Raw genomic sequence first — 17694 nt, forward strand, 5'->3', positions numbered from 1 at the left:
CAATGCAAGATGCAAATAAATAATAAAAGAATGGCTGATTTGTTTGAAAATTTTCCAGTCAAATAGTAGGGGTTATATGAGAGTCAGCCTGGGCACAACATAGTGGGCATTGAACTGGACCTAATAAGAACAACTGGACCCAATACCCACATTATGTTCAGTAATGGAGGAGTTTTTGTAGTCCAAAGACTTTAATGTTGTAATCTTAATGGCTAGAGGTAACAAACCAGTCTGAAAGGAAAGGGGAAAAAATTAAGTCTCAAAGCAATTAGAAAAATTTCTTTTGTGGATTTTAGGTATTGCCAGCCACATTTGTGTCTTTTTACAGATGAATGGGCTTTTTTGTCACTGTAAGAATGAATCGTAAAGTAACGGACTTGAACTAATTATGCCCTGTAAACCTACAATAATAACTATAAAAGTTTTTTGAAGTTCAGACATGCGTGTAGTTGGTACAGCCAGCCAAGTGGATCAGCAGTTAAGCGACAGTTTGCCACTTGGGGTTAACGGGATTCAGGAGCATTTTAGGAAAAATAGTTGGATAAGGCAACTCCTGGGAGGACGTAACTGAAGAGCAGGAGTCACCGATTCAAGCAAGGTTCTTGCCATCTGCATTTCTAGATTGCTTTCAGTTACCAGCAGGTGCTGGAATGTGTCTGTTCTGACTCAGATGGAGGTATTTACCCCAACACAGATAGAGAACAGTGTAGGTTGAGAGGTCTGGTCTCAAGCTCTTCGTAAGTTGTGGCATTTGGAGAGTGTGCCCATCATCTTGTGTCTTCTCATGATGCTTTTTTCTTTTGCTTTTTAAACCCTGCCATTTGGGGTGGGGGAAGACCTAATATACGGTAACATTTATAAGGGTATCTCTTCTAACTTGAACAGAGGGAAGCTGAGCTGTGGTCATATCCCCAAATGCTGTCCCAAGAGGTTTATCCTTCTGCTTCAGTGCTCCCAGCTGGAAAAGACAATAGTTCATTCTTTAGAAAAACTTTAGCCCCTTTTATACTTCTACTAGATTTTTCCCAAACCCTCACTTAGCAGGCCCCTTATCTTCTCCCCAGCATCCCCAAATTGATCACATGTAGAGGGCTTACTGGTGGTCAGTCAGCAAATGCTGAATGAACTTGTACTGCACCCAAGCAGCAAGTGCAAAACTCACCAGTATGCTTCCACAGCCTCCGAAACGAAGTCATCAGAGTCCATGGAGCTTGTCTCCAGGATGCGAATTATACATCCCAGTACATGGTACATTCATTCAGCATGCCAGGTACCTCCTGGAAGCTCTGTGTGTGCAGCTGGATAATGTTGCATCCCAGATTGTGTTTTCTCCCTCAAAAAACAAAAGGGGGGGGGGGATAAGAACAAAAACAATTACAACCTGTAGTGATTGTTTTTTTAGAAGGGTGTTAGTTGTATTTCATCTCAATCCCAAATTTTATTGTGATCTGTAATACATGAGAAAATCATAGATGTGGTTTTCTTACATCTTACCTGCTAATGCTATCCCTGTTCTGTAGCTGGTATGTGTCTTGTTTTCTGTCTGGGATTTCATATTTGGTAGCAGGGCTGCAGTGCCCCAGGATTTCATCCTTGCGCTCTCCCTTGCAGCGTGCCAGCAAAGCCGTTTGGGTGTCAGTGTGGGAAGCTGGCTGAAAACCAATTTGCATCCTCCTGCCAGCCTGGTTCATGGCATGGCTGAGCAGCCGAGGGTGCAGCATAAGGACTGAAAGGGCTTGTTGCAGGCAGAAGGAGGGCTTGGGCTGCTGAAACTGGTTTTAACAGGGCTTCTAGTTGTTTCGTCTGGAAGATACGCGAGGTTGTAGTTGGAGGAGCTCAGATGCTCCATGTCAGTTTGCTATTCGCAGAATACCCCAAACAGTAGTTGTACTGACCCAAACAAGGAATGGGTGAACTGTGCCATGGAGCAAGGACACTTTAAACCACTGATACCGTAATGTCAAACCACACTGCTTAATACTGCTCGACAACTCTCATTCCTTCATGTTTGGCTTTTTTCCCTCTGAAGATGTGAATTATTTACATACTAAATACATTTGCATGCAAATATTTTTATATTAAATATATTATTGAATGCAGATATTTGCATGTTAAAATGTATTTTCATAATACGCTATCTCTTCCTACAAATCTTGCTTCTCTGTTCCTCAAACCTGAGAAAACGTCCTTCTTCAGTACCCATTTGAGGAATGGTGTTCCTGAGTGTGCTTCTGAGCCTGATTCTTTGTATGAAAATTCAGGTGTCTGCTTTTTTGCTTTTGATCCAGTTCTGTTTGTGTTTACAAATGCTTATCAGGTTTTTTTAATGACGTTTTAAGCGTAGCTTTCTATCAAGACATGAAAGGGGGCTTTTGTTGTTTTTTTCCTACTGTAACGAGCTTCAGTGAGAATCTTTACATACAATTGCACACAAGAGGAGAAAATCTAAAACTCGGCTATTTGCCATGGATGTAGCCTCAGTCCTGTGCAACCCAACATACAACATACATTTTGTGCAATTCCCTCGGTGTCTCGAGTGTCTCCTGAAAGTGCAGGCACCAGCTGGTACTCTGCAGAGATCCCCTAGCAGCCTTTCAGTGGCCCAGTGTCTTGTCTTTAAGCTGGGGTTACGAGATGCTTTGGAAATGCTGTATGTGAGGAATGTCTTCATTCGAGTTGGGAGATGAGCTCTGAGCAGATTTTAAACAGAGGCCCCATCTTCTGGGTGTGTTTCCTTGAACATGTCAGGAAGGAGAGCTATATAAAAACCTTGAGGGGGTGATGAGTGCAATATAAAATGATACAGGAAAGTTTGTTGTAAAATATATTATGGTCATTTCAAATGTCATAATTTTTAATTGTATGCTGTTGATTTTTTTTTATTTGAACTTGAATAAAGACGGTGAAGCGGTATCAGAGAACTCATTAATGGTTTTTAAACACTTTTCTAGAATTTTTCCTTGGTTTTCTAATAATGATAATTATTCACTTGTTCTCCTTTCATTTTAGATGTTGTTCTGCAGAGATGAAAGAACATTATTCGTATCCAGACCTGGAAGTTAGTTTCAATGCCCTCCTTTGAATGGTTAATCATTCTTCCCTCTTTTTTATTTGTTTCAGGTGAAGTCTACCATCTGCAGGGTTGAAGCATGAGTACTGATGCCAGTCAGGTGGTGATCACTACTCCTCCCCCGGCCACAATGCCTCACAAAGAGCGGTACTTTGATCGCATCAATGAGAATGACCCAGAGTATATTCGGGAGAGAAATATGTCTCCTGACCTGAGGCAGGACTTCAATATGATGGAGCAAAGGAAGAGGGTCACTCAGATACTGCAGAGCCCTGTGAGTGGGATTAAGGGGGGGTGAGAACAAGAGAGTGTTATTTTCTGAGATTCCCGATTAACTTTTTGAGACTTAGAAATCTACGTCACAGCTAGCTAGAATATCTCTGGACCATCCTCTAAGAAGAGTCACCAAACAGATTATCCAGCATTTTGTTTGCGTAGTGTTTTGTCTGTGAACAAGCAGCCTTTGTTGTGTTGTTTTTTTCTCCTGATGCTTTTATATTCTTCATTGCTTCATTGCAGTATTACAAAAAGATCTGGCTGGCTGCAGGGCACTTAATTAAAACTTAGGGGCAGGGAAGAGAGTGAAGGAGTCACTGGTCAAATAGGAACAAATTAGGGCATTACGTGGTGTTCTGCTTTCTGTGTTTGAATATTAACCTATCATTTGCATCAGGAATGCTTTAATTAACATTTATAATTGGGTTAAGTTTGTTTAAAAGCTAGACTATGTGTTCTTCTCATGTCCCTGGGGGTGATCATACCTATACTTGGCCGTATTAGCACTAATCTGCTGGTTGTGTAAGTTCAGTACTTGTGTAGGCTACATATAAAACTATTAAATCTGTTGAACCACTTTAATATTAGTTTTAATTTATATTTTAATACATGTATGCTTTGGGTTTAACCTGATGAATGCATTGGAAAGTAATACTGTTGCCTTGAGTATTTTGAAGCCATAGGGAGTGACTAAGGGCTGCTAGGGTGAGTCTTTGGGGGTGTTGGGGTGTAACACGAGTAATGAGGATAACAGGACTGGGAAGGGGTTAAGAAGCTTTACAGATTCTTCTCTCTTCAGTTCCTCTGTAAGTTGGGGTGCTTCTTCTGTAATTTTTTTTTTTTTGAAGCTTTTCCATATGTAATGAGATTGCAAACAGCTGTTAGTAATCACCCTATTATAGTCATCCATGAATAACAGGATTGTTTGCTGAAGTGTTGTGGAGTGTCTCTTGGATCTGCATGTTGCTCTGAGTATAATGTGAACCTGTTGACTAAGGAATTTATTACTTTCAAGTCAATTTGTGCAAGCTTGGTTTTGTAGCCAAGCTCTTTTATAAAGAAAATACTCTAAGGAGGTATTGCATAATGCTTTAATCATGATAATTTTATGTTAAACATGCAATTGTAAAATGTGATCTCAGTCTGCTCCTTTCTGTTAAAATATTCACATTATGAGTAGCCAGGACTCACAGGAAGGACTAGATCTTTAGCCTAACAGAAAAAAATAAGTTAGATCTTGTTTAGGTTAGTATGTGTGTTATTTTTTGGTCCTTTCGATGGCAGTATTGAATCTGATGAGCATAACTGTTTCCTTAACATTTTGGGGGACCTTTTGCCAAGTCTGCCAAACGCAATAAATATACCATTGCCGCAGCCTCTATGGTTTTTTTAATAGATGCAGCATCAGCATGCAGATTTTAGGAAGGGGGATGAAGAGGAGCAACCCCTGAGTCTAGGTGACTGTTTTAACAGAAGGTTAGGGGACAAAGAGCCGCTAGGCTGCTTTTAGTGTCCTGCTGCAAGAGAAGCTGAGCCCAGCACTTTTTGGAAAGTGACTGTTTGGAACTGCCAATAAGTTGAAAGTTTTTGTTGTGCAAGGGAACAGTTGTCCAAATACGCCAGGGGCCTGCTGCCTGCTTGGCTTTTGGCATCTGCCAGGGAGAAGCAGGAACAGGGGAGCTAAGTGTGTGACCAGGCAAAAAGAGGAGATGTCTGAGCTACTAGTTCCCCTCAAGTATCTCCTTTTATTGTTTGTTTTCTTGATACAGAAAATTTAGAGGAACCCTGCTATGATTTCTCATGTGAGGAAATAAAAGCATTTTTAATACAGTATCTGTGACTGAATGTCCATCAAACTTTACGACTGATTTGGGGATAGAAACTGCATTATTTCTTCCAGGTTCCAGGTACGATGTGCCATAGTGTTCCTGAGAGTCAGGACTGAAAACAATTACCTTGTCTCCTCCTGAATATAATATTTGTCACAAAAGAGCCAGAAAGCATTTTTCCTGTTACTAGTCGGCATAACACAGATTCAGAATTGAACTAACAAGTATTGTGCGCAATGTTTTTGTTCTATAGCTGCAGAATTACATTGCATTAGAAGCTTGCACAGAACTTTTTTGCTTCTCTGGTTTATTCCAGTCAACAAGGAAGAAATGGTTTGAAGGTGTTTGGAAGAACAGGAAGAGAGGTTATCAGACACATTTTAAAGAAGAGCTTGCTTGCTGGTCTTCACCCAGTCTTAGATACATGCATTCAGATCAGAGAAATAGTCATTGACTCATCTTCTGGCAAGTATTAGTAAAAATGAGGTGTAAGTAGCAAGGATAATACCTTTCTTACACAAGCACGTATGGACTTGCGATGAGCTTGTCTGAACATGCACCTTCTCTGAGCAAAGGATTATGGTGTAAAACGAAAGGGTTAATCACTGTCATATACTAGGAAGCTTAGGTACTGATTTAATCTGTTTTATTAACAAGCTTTTTTTGTTTCTTTCAAGTAGGAAAATCTAAATCCTTTAGCAAGAAAATAAATTAGAGAATATATTTCAGGAACCACGGTATATTTTGTGTAGTGCATGTTATCGTAAGGGCTACAGCCCTGACCAGACATCTTCAGACATCAAACTGCTGCATCTCTCTGATGCGCTGTTTAATGCACATATTGATGTGCAATCTGACTACTCCTCTCTGATGTGCAATTTCCCTTTCCCAAATTAAATAATTTAAAAGCTACTGGAAAGCTATTCCCATTACCTCCGATGTTTGCTAATGTCTTAGAGCCTGTTCATAAGAAGTCTTAAACAAATTATAGGAGTTTTATGACTGCTGCCCATGAAGAATGTCCTGATGTTATCAGTGAATTCTCAGACATGTTTGCTTAATGCTGCATGTAACCTGTGAGCATCTGATGGCCTGGAGAATCTGATAGGACCGGTGCCTTTGTTGTTCTATGTCTGTTAGAAAGGTGGAAATAAAGTAAGATCAGCTGGGTCTGAGCAGCCTGATAGTATCCAGAGGTACTGCTGGCCAATCTTTAAGATAAAGCCATTTAAGTTTATTTCAGTAATGTCTGCACATTGAAAAGGTTCACGTACTGTGTCGTTATTTTTAAAGGACAGGTACTACATTATGCAGTGGATTAATTTTATTGCTTTACATGGTGTCTGAGATACTTGACCTAAAGTACATCCGAAATTTGGAAAGATGGGGTTGTGGGGGTTTTTTTGTTGTTTTTTTTTTGTTGTTGTTGTTTTTTTTTTTTTTTTTTTTTAGATTTTCCAGCTTAACACTGAAATTAGAAACAGTTTTGTCTCTTTATATGCTAAACAATAATATATTGCTTGTTACACAGAGTAACTATCTCTTTCAAAGAGTGAACACTTGTTGGCTGTATCATCAAAACCCTTATTTCAGTTACGGTATACAAGTCCTCCTGGCCTTCATTTCCTCCTGGAATTTCTCTGGTGCCCTCACCATGGCAACCAGAAGCTTCAAAAACACTTTTTTTAAAAAAAAAAAAGGCAATGGTTGCGCAGTTATGGTGTGTGAAGACTGAACAGTCAGTTCAGCATTGAGGAGCTGCATGAACATATAGAAGGGAGAAACTCCTTGCAGCCCTTCTGGAGTGGCCAGGGAAGGTGTTGGGTGTTTCTGCAGGCAGGCAGCAATGCCACACTGGTTCCACTGAAGTGAGATCATGTGAAACAATTATCTAACCAGCAGGAAAGCTAACTCCAGGCCTTAGCTAACAGGACTGTGTGTGTAACCTGACAGGAAATTACGATCACTGCTTAAACTGCATCGAGGAGTACCTTACATCCACTTTGTATCACTGTGTTTGAAGAAAAGCTACAGTTCGGAGTGGAAATGGGAGAGGATGCATTCTTATAAATAAGATGTACTGTTATATGAGATATATTTCAATATTTCTACTGATGTAAGAAAAAGTTGGAGTAGTCAAATTTGTGTATAAAGTGATGAGTTGAACAGCTGAAATATGTAAACATAAAAATGCCCAGTTATTGGAATTTAAATGCCCGGTTTATGTTTTGAATTTACCAGTGAAAATTTCATGTGGCTTGTCAAGACCCATTAAATGTGCACTTGCTGTTTTTACATATGAAACACAGTTATTTGGAGTTTGTTTGGTTTTAAGTTGAGCAATTTGCTGGCAGGATCTCACCATGCATTGCTTTAATTTCATATTGGATGTAGAGAGCACTTACCAATCCATCATGGCTCTGCAGGGTGTTTGGGGCAATTCTGGCTTGGTGCTGCCATTACATGAGAGCACTGGTTCAGGTCTAGCCATCCAGATTGCAAAATCAGGCATTTTTTATGCTGAGGTTAAAAATGTACTTCTCTCCTGTGCCTTTCTTCCTTCCTGCCTTGTATATGCACACACATCCCTGCCTCCCACGCCAGCTGGTGTTGCCCAGGAAAGTGGGGAGATAACAGTCCAGCTTAGCACCTCATCTATTCAGAGGTCTGCCTTAGTATGCAGGCAGATTTTTTCTCCTCAAAAACAAGCAAACCCACCCACACTTGCATCTTTTTTCTATGTTATCTATGTTATTTTCAAACCATCAGGATCAAGATGAAGGATGGTTTGATTTATGCTTTTCCCCAGCTTTTGCAGTTGTCTAGCTTACTTTATTTTCTATTGAGTGACCGTGCAGTATTTTTGCAACACCACTCCCTTTTAGGGCAATTTATTTTCTTAAAATATCGGAGTCCTTTCAGTTCCTCACAGATTTCAGCTTCCACTGCTCTTTCCTCACAAGTTCAAAAGCCTTTCAGATCCTTCAGGAGAGTCACGCTTTGGCCCTGAAGGGTTCACAATCTTCTACATACCCTGGGGACCTCCTTGCTGGGCAGACCTCTCACATTGCAGCTCTCTCCTCTGGCTTCGGTCTTCTCTGACATCTTCCTGACTTCCTACTGGGGAATAGCTCATTTAATTGCATGCTTTCGTCATACGACTAGTGCAGCATTTCGTTCACCAGGGGAGATAAGCTCAGCTTGGCACATCATTTAAGACATGCCACAAAATGTCCCTTAAAGATCCCCTCTGAGCCGTGACAATATCCTGCTGAGCCCAGGGCAGACTGGGGGGCCAGGCAAGTTCAGCATTTTAAGTGATGGGGAATTTATGCTCAGTGTAATGCTGTCTTAAATCAAGGCCATCCACGCAATCCTATTGCCTAACTTCCATTTCTATAGCTGCGACAGTGCATGGTCAATTCATGCCCATGTCCTGCACCACAAGTGCAATTGTGAGGTTTTTCCCTGCTTCCTTACACTAAAAATGAGTTACCTTTCACTCCTCTCTTATTTCCATGTTGCTGCTTTCCATTCAGTTTGCACTGTGGTTTTCATTAGATATAAATGCCAACAGCTTCCAAATTGATTCCACCCCGCCACCACCCCACCTCCCCCTATTTCTAATCTTCCTGCTGGTTGTTGCTGCTTGGGTTTGGGTTTTTGTTGTCTTGGGGCGTGTCTGCAGATCCTGTTGTACTTTTGGCGCCATATTCTTTAGATTATTCATATCATTAAACAATCAGATCCATCTTCCTTTGCCTGATGACTTTCCTATGTTCCTATAAATTTGAAGTTATTAACTGTAAATAACACTCTGATCTGAATTAATTCCCTAGGTAAGTGATAAGGAGATATAAAATAACATGCATTGTAACAAAAGCCACCATTTTTCTTTCATTCACTAATCATGTAAATTCTGTCCAATAAAGGCATCAAATTGGTCTGGTGAGAGCAGGAAGAGGGGTTTCCATTGCAGTAGAAGTAATGAAAAACAATTAAAAGGACTACTTAGCGGTATTCATTTGTAAGTCCTTTTTTGTTGTTGTTGGCTGTTAAATAATCCTTTGGTTTAGTACAGGTTCTTAACAGTCCCTGGAAAATCCTGGAAAGTCGTGACTGATGACTTTCCTCCCTGGCTGCAGGAGCACGTGCATCCAGAACGCCCTGCAAGAGCTCTGCCCATCATCTGTCCTGGTGCGTTACCACCATGTGTGCTCCTGCCCTCCCTACTCCTGCGCTTACTGAAAAAACAGTTAATTATGCTCAGAAATGAGTAAGACCCCTGACAAGCTGAAATTTTATTTCTTCTAGCGTTTTAAGTTTCAGCGGTTATATTCCATCTAGTAAGACACATAGTGTGGCTTTACTCCATGAAAAAACACAAGGGAGAGACCCAGAACTCCCATTCATGGCAGCAGGTGTGTGAGTGTGGAGACTGCTGGTGCTGGGACTTCGGAAGCTGAGTGTGCTGAAGATGGGCTTTGCAAAGGAGTTTAGCGCGTCAGGTTTTGCTTTAATCGTAGAGTATCTCTAGGCTGCTTATTGCAAGAGAAAACATGCCGCTTCAGCTCAGGAAGGGAAGCTAGTGTGCACCAGGTTAGAGGAGCCAGAAAAACCGGCGCAGTCTGAGCTCTCTATGGGGACTGACTTGCTGCTGATTGAGTCGCTGAATCCAGCCCAGATACTGCAAGTGAATAGATTATTATAACTTTACCTAATTCCCCATATTTATTACTGAGCCTATTTCTTTCCATCTTGACAAAGAAGTTTCCCCAATCCCCTGTTTTGGGTTTGTTTTTTTTTTTCATGGGGTTAACAAACACTTTTTGTGACTCTTATCTTCTCCCTTGCAGCCTTAACTCACTGGCGGTTTTTTTGTGGCCAGCTCCACCCTTTTCCACTTAGGGCATGGGTTGTTTGTATCTAAACTCCAGTCTTGAAACAGCCTGTTACGAAGCCGTATCGGCTGTTTTGGTGAAGGTCTTCCTCTTCGCGGGCAGCTGCGTTTACAGCACAGGACTTAAAATTAAGGTCTCTTCGCTCTCAAGAACAAAATACCAGTTAAGTTTTGAAACTTTTCTTCAGTGGTGGTGATTTGGCTTAGAGACACTGCGTGGGTGCATTTATATGTAGATAGGTTGAATTAGACCTTTTTTAAAAACAGATTTAAGACATACAAACATTGATCAAAAATGGGCAAAAGTGAAAATGGGTGAAGGGGTTTGTTGTATTATTCTGCAGCTTTTAGGCTAACAGCAGTGCTGCTATAAAATGTAGGGACCTCACATATCTTTTCTAGCCACTTTCCTGGAAACTGACATATCAAACTGTTTGGACGTTACTGTAATTAAGTAAGTGTGGGGTATTTTCAGTGTGGAGTGTAGTTAAGTAAGCGATGGTGTGGAGTATTTGTAGATGACCTGTATACCATTGTTTTCTCTATTTACAAGGAAATTTTTTCTCTTATGATTTTATTTCTACTACTTTTGGGTGGATAAGGACTACATGGGGAAATCAATGGTCAACAAACAGGAAACAGCATAGAAAGATAGTGAAAATACTTCTGAGCCTGCTTACTTCTTAACATCCTCAGAAAGCTGCCTACCAAGATGAAGAGATTAATACTAAAATTTTCTAGCAACATTATTATTCTGTGCTATATAGAGATGTGTATACATGTAAAATAGGTTATTCTAGCAAGTTGGTTATTCTAGTTTTTCTGCTTATGTTGACTGAAAGATACCAGTTGTCAACTGCTACATGCAAATGTTGCTTTGATTCTTTAAAGCCCCACTTTACACTGTCAGCTCACACTTAGACTGTCCTGAAAGAAAATGAAAGTAAACAAGTCAGAACTGAGTCTTGTAACTCCACTCTTGAGTTTCAGAGAGCCCTTGCAGGTCTAAGTTGAAAGATTTTTGCATCTAAACTGCTTGAGTTTATGATGTGTATTTGGAAGATGATTGCAAATATTTCTGGAGAAGTAATTTTATGATATTAGAAAGGCCTTGACCTAATCATGCAACTAATGACTCTATCAAGAAAAGCTGTATCTGTTCTGCAGGCTGCAGTACCATGTGAGGCTGTCTAAGCTGGTGTAAAAGAGCTGGCTGGAGTTTTAGAAACAGTTAGTTTATTAGTTTAGAAACAATGGAGTTGTAGAAAGGGTTTTAGGAACAGGCTGAGCTGCCTTGTATATTCTTACTGGTGAGTTGTGAGGAAATTCACGTCTCAGTGCAAGGTAGTGGAGTGGCATTCAGAAGGTGGGTGAGATAGCAGAGCAGCCAGGCATCACCAGCTCAGGGCAGTCAGGTCAGCAGCTGGCAGGCTTGGCTGTGCAGGGGATGCTTTGGTTCATGGTGTAAATGCAAAACTATGTTTTCCTCGGGTGTAACTTAGTGTAGTTCAGCTCACTGCAGTTTTGAAGAGAACAACCTCAACTGGCAGTTGTGGAAGGGGAGTTTGCAGCCTGCGAGGTCAGGCTATTCGCTTAGGTGCCTCTCTGCTGCCAGGTGAGTAAAAGCTCTGCTCCTAGTTGTGCATCTTATCTGAAATGTTGCTTTACCTCATTTCCAATAGCTGTCATGGGCCCGGTTTTCGTACCACAGGCTGTTTTCTATTAAAACTTTCAGCAGGATGCTTGAGGTGCTGTTCCAGCAAAAACAAGGGCGGATACTGCTGAGCTGGGCAGGTGAGCTCACTGAAGGCAGAAGGATGCTTGTGCAAACAGGAAACAATTCTCAGCTACGGCGGGGTGGGTTATCCAGGCGGTGGCCTTGCCGTAGCACTGGTGCAGCCACAGGCAGGTTGGCCGAGTCCAGAAGTGGTGCAGCTGTGTTGACTGGGCGACCGTGTTGACGGGCAGTATGGGCAGCCATGAGGTTCTGTGCTTCTCAGTTTGGGACTCGGTACCCCACTGTAAAAAGTCAGTGCTCTTATTGTATCATCTTATGTCTAAAGTTCTAGTGTTTTAAAACAAACCAAAAAAACCCACATGTACCCAAAGAGGTATTTGAATCCCAGAGCTGAAACTTTCTTTTTATTGAGTAATGCTGAGCATACAGCTGAATAATTTTTCATTCATCTGACAGTACAGTTTTTCCTTTGTCAGCATTTTCTTGTTGAATACTACTTCTGAAGTTACTAGTGACCTTTCCGCTTGAAAAATCTCTGCTTTGTGTCAGAGTGTTTGTCGTCTTTTTGAAAACATCTCTCTCAAGCATGACTTTTACTTGGTCACTTGTGGGCAGTTGCAGTGTAATGCCATATATATATATATATATGTATATAGTCTCATGAATTAAAGCAAAACCAAACTGCTTGGTCTCCAGGCTGCAGTTAGGTTTTCAGAAGCAGATTCCTGTTGCTGAATGGATCAGATCCCCAAATTGGAGCCCTGCATGGTAGTGGTTTTACAGAAATCAGTGCTGTACAGTGAAAGCTCCAATAAATATCATTCATTTAATTGCTAATATTTAAGGTAAATTGTTGTCCAGGAGAATTTGATGCCCTTCATATGAGCCCATCAGGAATTATCAGAAACGGAGGAAGGTTGTGTTAGCGCATGTGGGATGGTTATCTAAGGACATAGAGATCTGAGTTTTAAAGGTCTGTAGCAGTGAACGAAAGGTATTGAAATATTCATAAATATGCATGGAGGAATGTGTGTGAGTCATGTGTGACACACTGAAGGCTGCAGTCTGCTAGAAAACATTGTTGCGCACTGGCGTATAGATAAATTGCATGCTTTATTTCATGCACTTCATCCATATCCTCGTCGCTGTTTTACAGCCTATCCCAAACCTCCATGTCTGATACTTGCCCTGGCTCTTACCTATCTTCTGTTATTTCTGAAATTATTTTTAAGGAAAGCTGCTTGTTCGGTTTAACAAAATTGCTGATACAACACTAAATCCTCATTTGTAGTAACCTCAGCAAGCGTATAATATACTACTGTTAGCATCAGAGAGCAAAACTAAGCTCAGAAGAATGAAAATAGCATGATCAGAAAGCAGAAGAATTAAAAATACAATAAGAAATAAACCAAAAAAATCTTTTTGTCAAAAATTGCCTGAAATACATTACCTTTTTTCTACTATAGAAGTAACATTACTCATACAGGTTTAAAAAAAAATAGTCTGAATATGACTAACGAGCTTACTGCAAATGTTTTTGCAGAATCTTTTTATAGTCCTTGTTGAATTGAAGTGAGAGTGATTTAATGTAATACAGTTTTTCTCCATCTCCTCCCAAGCAAATACTTCCATGAATTTCGTGAATTCTGTCTTCCATGTGGCCCCTGGGAGACTACAGATGCGCAGTTTCCTTATATACATGTTGTAAACAAGAGTGAAAGAGCATTTCAGCCTTGCAGAGTGTGAAATAGCAGAGCTTTCTTGCAGGGGGCCTCTTTCAGGAATATTTGAGAAGTAACCGAATATCTTGGGATGACAGAATTTGAAAATCAGTGTTAGTATAGCTTGTTGATGAAATATATGGCCAATCGTCTCTGCAATCTTAATAGATCACAGTAATAGAAGGAGAAAGTGCCATAAAAGCATAGCCTCATGGTGAACCGTTAGCAGAAAAGCGAGCTGGCACTGGGATGGCTGGTGCTTGAAAGTCTGTTTTATGTGGTTTGGGTCTTTTTATTTGGGGTGGGGAAAGCCTTCTGTAACGTGAGGGATGTGCAAAGGGCCAAGGAAGTATTTCTGTTGTTATTTTACATTTTTTGCCCTTTCAAGCAGGTTGGTAGAATGTAAAGGTTGCTCCTTTTTCTATGCATTGTGAGCTGTTTGACCACCAAAATGCTTTCTTCTAGTTATGTGAAAAATCCTTATGTCTTCTACATGGGATTGTATAAATCACGCGCATCTGAATTTCATTCAAAACCACTTTGGTTGTAGTGAGAGTTGGTCAGATTCAGGTACTAACCAACCTCAGGGATTTAAACCGGGCTGTCATGGGTGATGCTGAATCATCTGTTTCCTGGTTTTTCCGATTGTGATTTTCTGTGTATCCCCCTTGTTACCCTGAGGTACAGCCACACATTAAACACTCAGTGCTGCACTTGAGTTTTCACTGAGAGTTGTGCTTTGAGTATGTAAGAAGCTACTTACCACCCAGTGCTCTGCAAATGGGTCTCTGGGCCTCTCAGAATGAATGTCCCAAATTGGTGGAAGCATCTGACCTAGACCTCCTTGCTGCTATTCTGTGGAAACGATGACAGGGCCCTGCTGCGCCTTAAAGGCATGTTTCGGGGATTAGCGAGTTAATGCTTGTGAAGCACTTGGATTTACAGCAATTATCTGCCCAGAGAAAATCTTGTCAGATAGATAATAATTGTCATCTCAACAGAGTACGAGTAGCATGCAAAAAAGGCACAGGGCCACGTTCTGAGCCGTGATAAGAGGAAAAAATACTGAATTTATTTTCTAGTGAGAACTAGCCACTGTGTGCCAAATGAGGCATGGGGACAGGATGACTCTGGTATGCTTAAAGATTATCTTCTGTGTGTAAGAGGAGCAAAGAAACATCCTCTGCATGTCTGACTTCCAGCAGTCTGGGCTTGCGGCCACAGTCGGGTTCCAGGCTGGGGATGGTGCTCGTTATTTTGTCAGTAAGGGTGGCAGCCACTTTGCCATTGGAACACATGGAGTCATGATGATGATGATAGCCATCCTCAGAGCTGAATCAGATTGAAGCGAGTAGGTTTCACAGTCATCTGCTGATAGATGGAGGATAAAAGTCAGGATGTTTGCTCCAACCACTTGCTGTTTCCCACAAATCCTTGTTTGCCTTTCTGGCAATTACCTGCCATGATTACCTCCCATTAGTTTCCTTTACAGGCTCCCAGTGTTGATGCACCTCCCATACCTCCACTTCTTTTCTCCCAGTCCCAGTTAGTTCCTTTCCTCACTCGATCCCCTGCTTCTTCTTTCCTTTTCCCCATCTGCTCCCTTTCCCTGCTGCATAGATCTTACCTACAGCAGCCACTAAAGAGAAGAATCTGACTTTGGCTGTGTATCTTCAGGCTAGCAAGAGGTTGTCCAGCTGTTTGAGGGATGCTGTGTGCGTAGTCTGGTCTACATGGAGAGATCCGTGTAACAGATTACTGCATAGTCAGTCCATGTGAATTTTTAGAGGCTTTACTTGTGGAAATCTGGCAAGTCTCAGGCACACATGATCCTGACAAAATTACTCCAAGGAAGAGCACAGGTGTCTGAAAACTTAGAAATTAAAGTGTAGTTATGGATGCTCAGCTGTCCAACTGAGAGGCTGTATCGAGTAGAGTCTTGAGGATGTTTTGGGGGGGGTCTGGTAGCACTCTTTTTTAGAGTCAAAACCTGTTGATGAACAGACTATGTCATGAGATTGGTGGATTTTACCCAAGAAAGTGGGTGTTTTGGAGGACTGAATTAAAATTCAGTGAAGAAATTACATTTGTTGTACAGAACTATTTTCTTTTTTAAATTGAGAGCAAGTACTCTGCTAAGGAAGGCAAACTGAAAGGAGCAATTACATGCAGGGAATAGCCTGGAGTTATAATAGGAGTCAGCTGCGTGGTAGAGACACCAAATGTCTTTCTGGAATGAACCAGCAAGAGCATTTGCAATACACCTCAGCTCATGTTGTGTGCAGCTTTGCATACTGCTGGTTCAGACAAAAGCTGGAAGATGCTGCCAAGAAATAATGAGAGGTTTAGAAAATACAGCCTACAAGGAAAGTTTAAAGGAATAGAATTTACTTTATCTAGAAATGTCAGAACTGAAGTAGTCCTAGGACGGGCATTTGTCGTGGATAGTGGTTAACCTGTCTATCATCTAGAAGGAACACACATCATCCACAGTGTATAGTGTATTAAATTTGATACCGTGAAAACCTTTTTCATGATATATTCTGCAAGAGTTTATCTCTTGGGGTTGCGGACATTTTATACAGGAGGAGAGGGAAGGGTTTTTCCCTTTGGGAGAAGGAAAGAAATAGAGACGAGGTGACATCCTGGCGTTCCTTCTAGTTTTTGCATGGCTGTGATACTACTTGAGTATGGATGAGCTCCAGTTTTCCAGTTGTTTATAACTTTATCAAATGTGGATGGATTTTCAGAGGGGTTACAGAATTAAAAAATATCCAGCACTAAAAGCAACACATCCTGATCGAATTTCAAGTACCTCTTCCAAAATATGGAGGACTCTTTAATTATTGATAAAAATGGGGTTTGTTATCATTTACAAAAATGCATTTTATCTTGTTTTGTTATGGGAAACAGTTGACCCTCTGTGACCAAACGCCTTCCTCCCTCCCCCAGATTGCCAATACTTAGCATACAAAGTTTAGGCCAGATGGTTAAAGTTTGGCAAAGTTATAAGCAGCTAAAAACAAGGTCTAAGGGGAAGTTTCATGTAACATTAATAACAGGCAAAACTACCAGCCCCACCTATAATAATCTTATTTCTATCAAAGCCAGGTTTCCTTGATGATTCTCAAATGTTTCTGCAGGCTTTTAGAGAAGATCTGGAATGCCTTATTCAAGAACAGATGAAGAAGGGCAATAACCCCACTGGACTGCTTGCGTTACAGCAGATTGCTGAATACATTACAGCAAGCTCTTTTGCAGGTTTTTCCTCATCTTCACTCAGTAAGTAAATTATACATATAATTGCACTTTTTCTCTTCTTTTTTTTTTATCATCACCACGGCTTAGCAATGGTGGGATCCCCTCTTTCTTTGAATGAAGTTCTGTCAGAGCTTGCTTAAGCTGTGAATTACTACAGATGGTGGCCTCAACTTTCCTTTTTAGGCTTCTTTCAAATTCTTTGATTTGTATGATGATATCCAAAATGTTTGGAGTCCTCACACTCCGTTATTCTAGAATTTGCTAATAGAAGTTTAAATGAGATAGGGAGCAAAATGCTGTGCCCTATTACTATCAGCAGTTTAACATGAGCATAAACTGAGATGTGAAATATGTAACCATTTAGATTATTTTTTTTTTAATAGCAACTTATATGCAAGAGTAGAAAAATAAACAATGAGGGGGGAGAATAGCCTAGCAAACTGAATTGTTACACAAACAGCTCCCACAGTTAAAAACAGCTTGTAGTATGCACTGTAGTTACAAAGATATCACTAGGATCTTCCACTTAACACCCAAGTTCTTCTTTCCAAGTCATGAAGCACTGAAATGTTAAAGTTGATTTAAGTTCTGTGGGTGGACATCATATGGGAGCTTACAAGACTGAAGTACAGTGGCAGCTGTCAGCATTCAGCATCTTTTGAGAATTGGTCCCAAAATGGCGCTTCAGAATTCATTTAACGAAACAAGTGGAGGGGAACAACAGAGAGCCCAAATAATCTCATCTCCGCATCTCTGGTTGGTTGGTGAGACTGTGGGTCCGACCGTTGTCTGTGCTGCGTTTGCCCAGGGACTCAGCGTGACTAATCTCAAAGTGCATACTCTTTTTGTTGAAAACCAAAATGACTTTTGCCTCTTCTGGTTGTAATGTTCCCTGTAAG

The 17694-nt window shown here is 40.9% G+C and overlaps 1 protein-coding gene across 10 annotated transcripts in view; it reads left to right on the forward strand.

Annotated features, from left to right (window-relative positions):
- The window catches only part of ADD3 (adducin 3), a 102705-nt gene that overhangs the window by 71316 nt on the left and 13695 nt on the right, over positions 1 to 17694 (forward strand). For 8 of the 10 annotated variants that reach the window (XM_052798940.1, XM_052798939.1, XM_052798941.1 and 5 more), the window contains 2 exons: positions 3121 to 3344; positions 16678 to 16816. In XM_052798940.1, the coding sequence (XP_052654900.1) occupies positions 3150 to 3344; positions 16678 to 16816 (334 nt within the window). In that variant the 5' untranslated portion in view covers positions 3121 to 3149. Of the gene's footprint in view, positions 1 to 3120; positions 3345 to 10077; positions 10239 to 16674; positions 16817 to 17694 lie in introns of those variants that run through there. The other 2 variants (XM_052798948.1, XM_052798946.1) reach the window with 2 other exon arrangements.

The sequence above is a fragment of the Harpia harpyja genome, chromosome 10, assembly GCF_026419915.1.
Source record: "Harpia harpyja isolate bHarHar1 chromosome 10, bHarHar1 primary haplotype, whole genome shotgun sequence".
NCBI classification, from domain to species: domain Eukaryota; kingdom Metazoa; phylum Chordata; class Aves; order Accipitriformes; family Accipitridae; genus Harpia; species Harpia harpyja.